We start from the raw sequence: 12,006 nt of genomic DNA, 5'->3' as shown, positions 1-12,006 counted from the left end.
CGTCTGTATATATGTCTGTATACACGTCTGTATACATGTCTGTATACATGTCTGTATACACGTCTGTATACACGTCTGTATATATGTCTGTATACACGTCTGTATACACGTCTGTATACACGTCTGTATATATGTCTGTATACACGTCTGTATACATGTCTGTATACACGTCTGTATACACGTCTGTATATATGTCTGTATACACGTCTGTATACACGTCTGTATATATGTCTGTATATATGTCTGTATATATGTCTGTATACACGTCTGTATATATGTCTGTATATATGTCTGTATACACGTCTGTATAGATGTCTGTATATATGTCTGTATACATGTCTGTATATATGTCTGTATATATGTCTGTATATATGTCTGTATACATGTCTGTATACATGTCTGTATACACGTCTGTATATATGTCTGTATATATGTCTGTATACACGTCTGTATATATGTCTGTATATATGTCTGTATACACGTCTGTATACATGTCTGTATATATGTCTGTATATATGTCTGTATATATGTCTGTATACACGTCTGTATATATGTCTGTATACACGTCTGTATACATGTCTGTATACACGTCTGTATACACGTCTGTATATATGTCTGTATACACGTCTGTATACACGTCTGTATACACGTCTGTATATATGTCTGTATACACGTCTGTATACACGTCTGTATACACGTCTGTATATATGTCTGTATACACGTCTGTATACACGTCTGTATACACGTCTGTATATATGTCTGTATATATGTCTGTATATACGTCTGTATATATGTCTGTATATATGTCTGTATACACGTCTGTATAGATGTCTGTATATATGTCTGTATACATGTCTGTATACATGTCTGTATACATGTCTGTATACATGTCTGTATATATGTCTGTATACACGTCTGTATACATGTCTGTATACATGTCTGTATATATGTCTGTATACATGTCTGTATACATGTCTGTATATATGTCTGTATATATGTCTGTATATATGTCTGTATATATGTCTGTATACACGTCTGTATATATGTCTGTATATATGTCTGTATACATGTCTGTATACACGTCTGTATATATGTCTGTATATATGTCTGTATACACGTCTGTATATATGTCTGTATATATGTCTGTATACACGTCTGTATATATGTCTGTATACACGTCTGTATATATGTCTGTATATATGTCTGTATATACATATATACACATATAAATACATATGTACACACATATATACACACACATACATATCCATCTTTAGACAAGTATATGTATGCATCTCTATGTTAAAGCCCTTTGCCTGCCTTTTTTTCTAACAACTGAGACCTCATATTTTTGAGACCTTATAACTTTTGAGTGCAATATTTTTTTTAAATATATTTTTAATTAGATATTTTTAGTATGATTCTAACTGTACTTTGTAATGTATTTTTTTTGTGTTTGTATTTTGTGACACTTTTTAGTTTTGCACAACAGTTAACCGAAGCTCTGATGATGCGGTTATCACTCTAGCGAATCATTCTAGCGTAAATCGTGATTACGCTCAAGCTATCGTGTTTACTCATAATTCGAACGATAAGCCCAATGAGTGATAAACCCCTTATCGCTCGTGTGCAAACGTTTCAGCTTCACTCGTAATTTGACCGTAAATAATAACTATAATAATAATAACTAGTATTTATATAGCGCCTTTCTTCCAGTTGGACTCAATGCGCTTTTTCAGTGCTCGCTCTCGGAATTAAACAAATCGGCAGCTGAATAGTAATAGTTGTTATTATTATATGCATGGGTAGATCCCCTTGAGAGTTGGACTTGAGACGGTGCATAAACAATGTTATAAAAATTACATTGAGATTTTGTTTTTATATAGTACTCTCGTTTAAGATTCATATAGGGTTTGTATTCTTTCAAAAAAGAGATCAGTGTTATAGACTTTTTTTTATTAAATGGGTCCTCAAAAATTATATTCTGTGATATATTGTGTGATTTTTTATTTTATTTTAATAAATAAATTTTGTATAATTTCAGAGAGATATTAAAAAAAAAGGTGTCTCTTAATTTTTTTAATAGCAATGCAACTTTTGATCCGTTTAATCCGTTTAACATATAATATTTAGTATTAATAGTATTTAATTTATTTTGTGTATTAGTGAGTAAATAAGTGAGATCCCTTTATCTGTACTCAGTGACAAATATATAATTAGAGACAGATTCTAGCAAGGTTTCTAAATTCTCTAGGTAATATTGCTTTCTCTGAGGACTCAGCAAAGCTTGACCTTTCATTTTTTAATAAATGGAAGAATTTGAAAAATCCCCATTTCTGTTTTAAAAAAAGGAATTTTCTGTCTAAATAACCCTAAACCTTTTCTAAATAAATACATTTGTGATTTTTGCAATCTAATATATATATATTCTTTGATAGAAAGTCTTTCATATGCTGCTATATTTTATACATTTTTAGACTAGTGTTCTCATTGTCAAGAGGAGTGCTGATTTCTCTACCACCGGTCAATGGATTGTCACTACGGAACGGGAAGGAAAGCAAGAGACAAGTATCTTCAATGCTGTGCTGATTTGCAGTGGTCACCATACATTCCCCAACTTACCTCTAGAATCTTTTCCTGGTAAATGTCTTGTGATTTCACTGTATTTTCTTTTGGATTATGCAAAAATGAAAGTTATCTTATATCATAGTCGGCGTTTGTTAAATTAAGCCTTATTTTCCATAATATATTTTACAGGTTTGTTCAAACCCTATGGTTTTGCTTTAAAATAAGGAATATATGTCTGAAAAAGGCTTTTCAAGGGCACCTGTTCTTTTTAATATATTTATTAATGATTTGGAGCAAGGAATAATTAGCAACATCTCTATTTTTGCAGATGATATAAAGTTGTGTAAGGTCATTAGGTCAGTGCAGGATGAACTTGCTTTACAAGGGGATCTACAAAAAATAGAAGAATGGGCAGGTAAATGGAAAATGAGATTTAATACTGGAAAATGCAAGGTTCTACATTTTGGAAGTAAAAATAAGCAGACAGCCTATTATTTAAATGGGACTAGACTTAGCAAAACAGAATAGGAAAGGGATTTGGGAATATTTATAGATAACAAGCTAAAGATGGGCGCACAATGCAGGGCAGCGGTTTCTAAGGCCAATAAGAAACTACCATGTTTTAAAAGAGGCATTTATACAAGGGAGGAAAACATAATTCCGCCACTATATAAATCCCTGGTAAGACCTCACCTTGAGTATGGAGTGCAGTTCTTGGAACCAATCTCAAAAAAAGACATTACAGACTTAGAAAAAGTTCAGGGAAGGGCCACAATGCTAATAAGAGGAATGGAAGAGAGGTTAGCCAAACTGGGTCTATTTTCTCTAAAAATAAAAGGTGCTTGAGAGGTGACAATTACTTTATATAAATATATTCATGGCCCATATACAGAGATGACGTGTGAAAAAGCCCTTTTTGTATTACAGGGTCACTGACTAAAATCTTGTCAGTTTTTTCCATACAAGGCTTTATTCTTCTGATCTATCTACACTATGCCTGTGGGTGTGAGCATGCAAAGGAAGATGAAGTTACCTTGGCGTTATTTGTCCTTCCTTCTGCCTGTTCTTTACACAGCATATTTAAAGCAATATAGCCACACCTTGAAGATTGCCTTAACCAATCAAATCCTAAGTTTATGTCAAGTTGATAAATCCCAAAAAAGTAGCCAGCTACCTGTAGGTGTCATCCTTGTCCAAGAAATGACATTCAACAGAATTCCAGGGCATAAGCTGTTAGCTTCCTTTCATGCTGGACAATGCTGTTTTATGACTCAGTGATAAGGACTAAGGGGTCAATTTATCAAGCTCCATACAGAGCTTGATGCCCCCATGTCTAAAGACCACTGCTCCATAACCTGCTCTGAGGCGGCGGACAGAAATCAACACAATCAAATACGATCGGGTTGATTGATTCCCCCGGCTAGCGGCCGGTTGGCGGTGAATCTGCAGGGGTCGGCATTGCACCAGCAGTTCACAAGAACTACTGGTGCAATGATAAATGGCGACAGCGTATGCTGTCGGCATTTATCAATGTGCGGTGGACATGATACGCTACATCGTATCATGTCCGTCCGCACTTTAATAAATATACCCCAGAGACTGTATATATCCTTTGAAGTTCCAGGGAAGATATGATGTTATAGTACTGAATCGTTTCTGTTGTAAAGCCCCTGGCTTTTACTGTCCAAATCATTTGAAGCTCTGTTCAGAGAGATACCATCGGTTGTACTACATTCTCAACTTCTCTGGTATTATGAGTACAAACTTCCAAGGAGATACCTTACAGTCTCACTTGTTCTAAGAAACTGGTTTAGAGATTCAGGCTGAATCCAACAAGAAATTTGAATCCAACAAGAAATTGAAAATGATAAAAGGATATTTATTACATGCCAGAAGCTTGGTTTATTCCAAGAACACTGTTTATGACAAGAGGTCACAATTTAAGGTTGGAGGAAAGGAGATTTAATCTCCAGCAATGTAAATGTTTTTTTCACTGTAAGAGCAATCAAATTGTGGAATTCATTACATAAGGAGGTAGTAAGTGCCAATACCTTAGATTTTGTTTCTAGTCAGAAATGTTTCATTTTAAATGTATCTATGGCTTAGATACATTTAAAATTAAACATTTCTGGCTAGAAACAGAATTTAGGGATATGATTGCGTGTGTTAAATGGGTCACCTTTATTTAATTGCATTCAACTGGAGCTTTTATTGTACATATATTAAGATTTGTATAGATTGAACTTGATGGTCTTTTTTCAACCTCAGCTACTATGTTACCTTATGATAAACTCCTCCTGACAAGTATTTACACTGTTTAAACCTCTATGTAATTAATATTATTTACATACATATTATAGTCACTACCAAGGACACACTCATCAGGTCCCAATGATCTTACACATCTCTAGTCATTTCAAAGTACTATCACTTCAACCACATTAACCAGAAATAACTAACAGCTAATATGTTTAGGGGCAATTAAAATTATTTTGCAATCAATTCCTGTTTTATGAATACATGGGTGCTAAATATGTTGTTTAATCCCCATAAATTAATTAATTCATGAAAAATAAACAATATTACTATATACATTTTTTATGTATTTTGCTTGATTTTGCTGTAAAAAATATTAATAAAAAATGCAATTGTCCCATACGCCTTAGAAAATCTGGAAGTTAAATTTTGCAGCCTAAATATGCTGCAAATTGCCTGAACTAATTACATATATTAACTCCATTGCTTATATACAATTCAAACTAACTGTACATGGATTTGTGCATTGTTCTTAAGCAATCCCTGTGCAGTATGTAGCTGGTTCAGGAAAATTTGCACCGTTTTGTAATATAATTTGCATCCAAAATGTTTATTTTACACCAAAAGCAAGCAAAATATATAAGGAATGAATATTTCAATGTAGTTTAATTTTAATTAATTACATATTGACATTTTTATTAAATGAGTTAATCTCCCTAAGTCTGTGTGAAACTTTAATGAAAAGGTAGAATTTACAAAGAATGTTAACCATATGGTATACAATTTCTGTGTGTAATATCTCTGCATTAGGCAGTTAAAAAATCCAATAAATAGTTTTTGTTTTCTATAGTCATCATTTTTAATGAACAAAATAAGATATTTTAAATGAAATGTTATTTATAAAATATCTTTTTTAGGAATAGAGAAATATAAGGGCCATTACTTTCACAGTCGAGAATATAAGGCGCCTTATGAATATCAAGGAAAAAGAGTCCTTGTGATAGGGATTGGGAATTCTGGTGGCGATATTGCTGTGGAGCTGAGCAGGACGGCGCGACAGGTATGGGATCAAGTGCATGTTTTGTATAAAGGGAATGTTCCCACAAAATCTTTTTTATCTTATCTTAATGTACACAATGGATAATGAACATTTTAGTACCTCTCTGTTAAGCATTTTTATAACCAGTACTAGGTGGAAAAACAACAGACAAAATCAACTATTTCAAATAACAAAATCAAGGTAAAATAGCATTCTGTAAACAATGTAATACAGTTCAGCGGGTAAAATTAATAATTTGGAACAAATTAGATCACAGTACACTGTCCCTTTAAAGTGGGAACATGTAAGTTAAATGCAAATGTAGAAGCAGTGAAGGGTTGTGGTGCGGCAGATGATTACTCAATTATATCGCACACGCCCTGACCATTTTTTTGTGTTGTAGGTTTTCCTTAGCACTAGACGCGGTGCATGGGTTTTGAATCGTGTCGCTGAAAATGGATTGCCAGTAGACATTACGAAGATTACTCGCTTTTTATTTCTCATCCAGAAACTCCTGCCTCTCTCCGTGGTCAACAGTTATTTAGAAAGCTTGCTAAACAAAAGATTTAACCACAGTAATTATGGTCTGTTGCCACCGCACAGGTGAGACCTAATGGCACTATAAGTAGCAATCAGTAACACAATCAACATGAACTTCCAATCATGGCACAATACTTGTTTAATACATAAGCCCATCACTAGTATGTCCTGATTATTGCTGAATTACATCAAATATAGCCATAACATTAGACTGCGAACACCAGTATGCATGGTACAACACTACATCAAATATAGCCATAACATTAGACTGCGAACACCAGTATGCATGGTACAACACTACATCAAATATAGCCATAACATTAGACTGCATACACCAGTATGCATGGTACAACACTACATCAAATATAGCCATAACATTAGACTGCATACACCAGTTTGCATGGTACAATACTACATCAAATATAGCCATAACATTAGACTGCATACACCAGTTTGCATGGTACAATACTACATTAAATATAGCCATAACATTACACTGCATACACCAGTATGCATGGTACAATACTACATCAAATATAGCCATAACATTACACTGCATACACCAGTATGCATGGTACAACGCTACATCAAATATAACCATAACATTACACTGCATACACCAGTATGCATGGTACAACGCTACATCAAATATAACCATAACATTACACTGCATACACCAGTATGCATGGTGCAATATCATGTGTGTTTGGGTGTGTTTATACACTGATGCTGTGTATATATATCTCCTACACAACCCGAATTTTCTCTGTTAGTTCGTCATTTATAAAATATAGATGAGATTACATTGGATCGTTAAGGTGCTGTTTAGATTAAAGGGCCATAATACCCAAATGTTTAAACACTTGAAAATGATGCAGCATAGCTGTAAAAAGCTGATTAGAAAATATCACCTGAACATCTCTATGTAAAAAAGAAAGATATTTTACCTCAAAAGTTCCTCAGTAGCCACCTCCCATTGTAAAGGATTTCTAAGCAGCATTTTAGTGTGTTTGTCCTGGGACATCTGAAGGGACTAGCATCGTGCACTCTCATATTATTTCACCAATCAGGTAAAGGAAGCTTACTATGAAATCTCATGAGAGTTAAGTCAAATCTCATGAGATCACAGTAAGAGTTCATGACCTCAGCACTGCTGATGCTGATTGGCTGCTGTTCATTTCTACATTTTTTTTTATTTTTTTTACCCGCAGCTGGGAGCAGCTGAGTATAACTTTTTACACAGAACTTACTCTGCTGAGCTGAGGAAATTGTGAGGTAAAATATCTTCCTTTTTTACATAGAGATGCTCAGGTGATATTTTCCTGTCAGCTTTTTACAGTTATACTGCATCAGTTTCAAGTGATTTAGCATATGAGTATTATGTCCCTTTAATAGTATAAAAAATAAAGATGTGCTGAGGTTTTAACATATGTAAAAAAACTCATAGAATAAACGAAGTGTCAACTGTGAATAGACTCTGGAATTTGGCACTTTTTGTTAGTTTGCTCACTAGAGAACAGGTCAAGGGAAGCGACTTCTAAAACATGGAAGAAAAAAATGAAACATTCATGATTCAGATAGAGTGTAAAGTTTAAAGGGACAGTAAACACCTTGTAATTACAATATTATGTTGTACTGCTATAGCATATCAGTCTAAACATTTTTAAAACGACATTAAACTGTTGGGCACAACATCCCTAGAATGATTACTACTCATTACTGCACAGCTACAAAAAAACAATCACTACTCACTGTTATTACGTTTCATCCTGTTCCTGCAGTTCTTATCAAATCAGTTGTCCTGTTTTAATAACTTAAAGATGCCAGATACTGAAGCTCCGCCTCCTTGTACTGAGGCGGCCATCTTGGAGCTCAGTTATTCTCACAGCCTGTGACAGAAGCAGTGCACTCGCAGATCAGTAATATTGCCTATGTTTTTACAGCTGTATAATGTGCTTCAGGTTAGGGTGCATGATACAAGGCAGGAGCTGTACATTTCGGCAGTGGCTGCATTGCTATTTATTATTGCTAGGTGCTTTAATATTTTGTGTAACTGTAAAACTTTGTAAAAAATATAAAACTGGTGAAGCACATAATACAGCTGTAAAACATTACTAGTGAGTGTGCACTGCTTCTGTTACAGGCTGTGAGAATACCTGAGATTTAAGATGGCCGCCTCAGTACAAAGAGGCAGAGTTTTAGTATCTGACCCTTTAAGCTATTAAAACAGGAGAACTGATTTGATAAAAGCTGCAGGAACAATATGAAATGAAATAACACAATGAATATTTACTTTTCTTTTGTAGCTGTGCAAAACAGTTTAATGTCCCTTTAAAACATGTTTGCTGCAAATGTTGTTGTTTTTAAATAGCCAAACTTCACCCACCATTTGCCTTTTTTGGAGGAGCCTATCCAGGCTTTGGTCTGCAAACAACAAGGCTACGGTCATAAAATGAGTATAAAGTGATTTGTTTTGCAGTTGTTATCTGATAAAGCCATTTAGGAAAAGATATTTAGCAGTTAGTCTTGAGAAATCAGCAGGTGCATTTTAAGTTCTGAGAATTAGAAAATCTACAATTTTCAGAACTATATTACATGAAAAGATGATAAAATTAATAAGGACAGTATATTTTAAAGTTGTTTTATTATGAATAACTCAATATTTTTCTATACAAATCTCATGGTTTTTTTATCACTTTAAAAAAGAAAACACGTTCCAATTTATTTCCCTGATTAGATTTACCTCTATCTCTTGATCTCTTTGTTGAAGATGTGCTTCTTTCCGTGAGAGAATACTGAAGTACGCTCAGGAGTGTGCACGTGCTTTGAACTGTTTTTCAGACACAAGGCTGCTTTATGTATTGCAGATAATTTTGCAATTGCTTTTTAACACATTGGAAGAAATAAGAGCAAATACAACATATATATATATATATATATATAAAGGTGTTTTGCTTTATTTGGGTAAATTAAAAATACACAATTGGGGGGGGCGGAGCTTGCCAAGATACAAGGTGGCCGCACTTTTAGATAGCTCTGCAGACCAAGTGCCTTTTTTAATATTTTCTTTGGGGTTATTAACCCCTGTATTATTTGACTCTACATCCCTAATCCTACTGTCACTACCCTGGCAGGGAGAAAAAAAGAAAACCCGGCATAGTGGAGATAAGAAGAACTATCTTCTTGATATATCTCTCAGCAATGACAGGAAACAACTACCAGTATCTTTCCGGATCCTTTTGGCGCCATTCTTCAGACTTAACTTTTCCCTACCTGATTGCCTTCTCTATGCACCATCTCTGACCCATTACCTGCTCCTTGCAAGAACTCTCTCAACTGGAGCTAGATTTCGGACAGTCAGCTAAGCGGAGGTTGGGGAGACGCTGTGGTGACTAGTGGAACTTCTCGTGGGAACACACTAACAGCGGATAGACGGCGGACTAGCCTACTCACCCCTACGATCCCCATACACTGAAAGGAGACTCAGTCGCAACCCTCCAACTCTCAGCTGCAATCTTTTGGCCGGCTCCTAACCGACCGTTACCTCATCGGTCTTGACTCTGGAGGCTTTCTATCCGTCGGAACAGTGGGAGGCTCAACTGTGGACGGCCGTGTAAAGTGGAACTGCACACCTCTTGCCCTCACTAAGGTACTGTGAGACTGTCATCGGACAGCGTTACATGGCCCCTGCAGTCACGCACCCCATCAAGGTGCTTACTTTAACCAGCATAGGCCTACTCTGAATCCTGCTCGGCATCTCTCTGCCCTCATTAGCCCCACGTGGGCACCTTTTAGATACCGTAACTCTCTGGGCCACGTTTATGAAAGCCTAACAGTTCCCTGCCAACACCTTAATTCCTCTTGGGTCTCTTCATAACCTGTCGACAACACAGAGTCCCCAACAACCCAGGTTGTACATTTAATCCACCTGCACTGCTATATAGCTTTGGGGCACACATTTAGAAATGCAGACTTAAACACCTAGTAAAATCAGAAAAGAACAAGGGGAGAAAAATAGTAAACCTAACTGCTCTCCTCTTAGAACTCGTTAATACTACCACTAACTTACTCCTTCTAACAATATCCTGCACCTGCAACCCAGACTCCTACAAAAACCCTCAGTACCAACCTTGCTCATTATGGTAAACCATCACTGGTAATACACCCAGACTTGTGAACCCCTTGTATATACCAGCCTGATCTTTCTTACATACCTGTAGTTCCAGGAGGCTAGCTCAAGGACTCTCTCTCTCTAACCTCTGGCTCCATAGCCAGCTGAAACAGGGTAACCACACATAGCAGCTTTCTGTTTTTTCTCCCCCCTTTCCCGTCGGCCCTTATTGCCTGCGGGTCATACCCTACACTCCTTTTCCCCTATTTGCTCGGAATAGAGCTACTTCCCCTTGATAGGGACAGCCTACCTACAGATTATGTGACCCTTCAACAGGTTTACCTCTAGGTCGATAAGAACTCTGGATCTTTTTAAGTCCTACCCACCCTGACATTATGATGTCCTAAGCCCACCACATAGGGGGGTGCCAGATCTATCTTCTCCACCTGCTATTCACCGCAGATGCCTGCTCATTTATCTACAGGATAAAGGCTTGGAAGTTCTTGTTTACCCACCTAAGAAGCATTCCAGAAGATGTTGGTACTCCTGATCTCACTAAATATCTGCTTGATTTATTCAGAGAGCTCCTAGGACCCATACAAGACCAAGAGGCCCTTATGGATAGAGCTCATCGAGCTTTCAGGCCGAGGAACTCACCTTCAGGAGCACCCAGAGATTTCATCATCCCACTTCACTATTATACATTTAAAGAAAGGATACTTAGAGCATCATTCCAGAACAAAAACTTAAAAGACCCTTTCCAGACCATACAGATCTTTCCAGCCCTGTCCTCTCATACCCTGTCTAGGAGGCGCTCCTTTCAGCAAGTCACCCTATGCCCCCGCAACAATAATGTTAAATATATATGGGGATTTCCGGTCAAGCTCCTTTTTCAAATTGAGGACGCCTCCTACTCCATTACCACACCAGATCAGGGAACTAAACTGTTGCAGTCTTTGAAATTACTTCCTCCTCCAAACCAATCTAACCCTATTACCGAAAAAACTGAGAAACTCAATGCTGCAGCGCCAGCATGGCACCCTTTATCACAAACATTCAGCTACCAAGCCAAAAGGAAAGACATCCCATCGTCCTCTAAAGACCCGTAACTTTCAGAGATGGAAGAATTACTCTGTAAATTACATTCCTGAGATAACACATTTTCTCTTTTTTTCTTTTTTTCTCTCCTCTCCTTTCTCTTCCCACAATATTCTGCTACCTATTTACATAAGCAGAGATGCCTAGTCGTCCCATAATTCTGGAAGGATGCCGACCGACCTATGGACATTTGGTAATGTACTCTGAACAGTACAACTGCTAATTTAAAATGTTATCATAGTTGTGATTATGTTGTATTTTTGTTTAGTTTTTTTCTTCACAGGAAAAGTTTGTAACCCTCATCTATGTTAAAATTGTTATAGCTTGTCCTTATTAGATAAGGTCTTGTTTCCTCACACACTCTGTGGGATAACCTAGGCCTACATTCATCTAC

The 12,006-nt window shown here is 36.4% G+C and overlaps 1 protein-coding gene across 2 annotated transcripts in view; it reads left to right on the top strand.

The window, feature by feature from the left end:
- The window catches only part of LOC128641275 (flavin-containing monooxygenase 5), a 111,184-nt gene that overhangs the window by 48,507 nt on the left and 50,671 nt on the right, over positions 1-12,006 (top strand). For both annotated transcript variants that reach the window (XM_053693869.1, XM_053693868.1), the window contains exons 4-6: positions 2,478-2,640; positions 5,742-5,884; positions 6,267-6,466. In XM_053693869.1, coding sequence (XP_053549844.1) covers positions 2,478-2,640; positions 5,742-5,884; positions 6,267-6,466 — 506 coding nt within the window. The remainder of the gene's footprint in view (positions 1-2,477; positions 2,641-5,741; positions 5,885-6,266; positions 6,467-12,006) is intronic.

The sequence above is a fragment of the Bombina bombina genome, chromosome 10 (genome assembly GCF_027579735.1).
Source record: "Bombina bombina isolate aBomBom1 chromosome 10, aBomBom1.pri, whole genome shotgun sequence".
NCBI lineage: Eukaryota > Metazoa > Chordata > Amphibia > Anura > Bombinatoridae > Bombina > Bombina bombina.
This window is presented reverse-complemented; position numbering and strand designations above follow the sequence as displayed.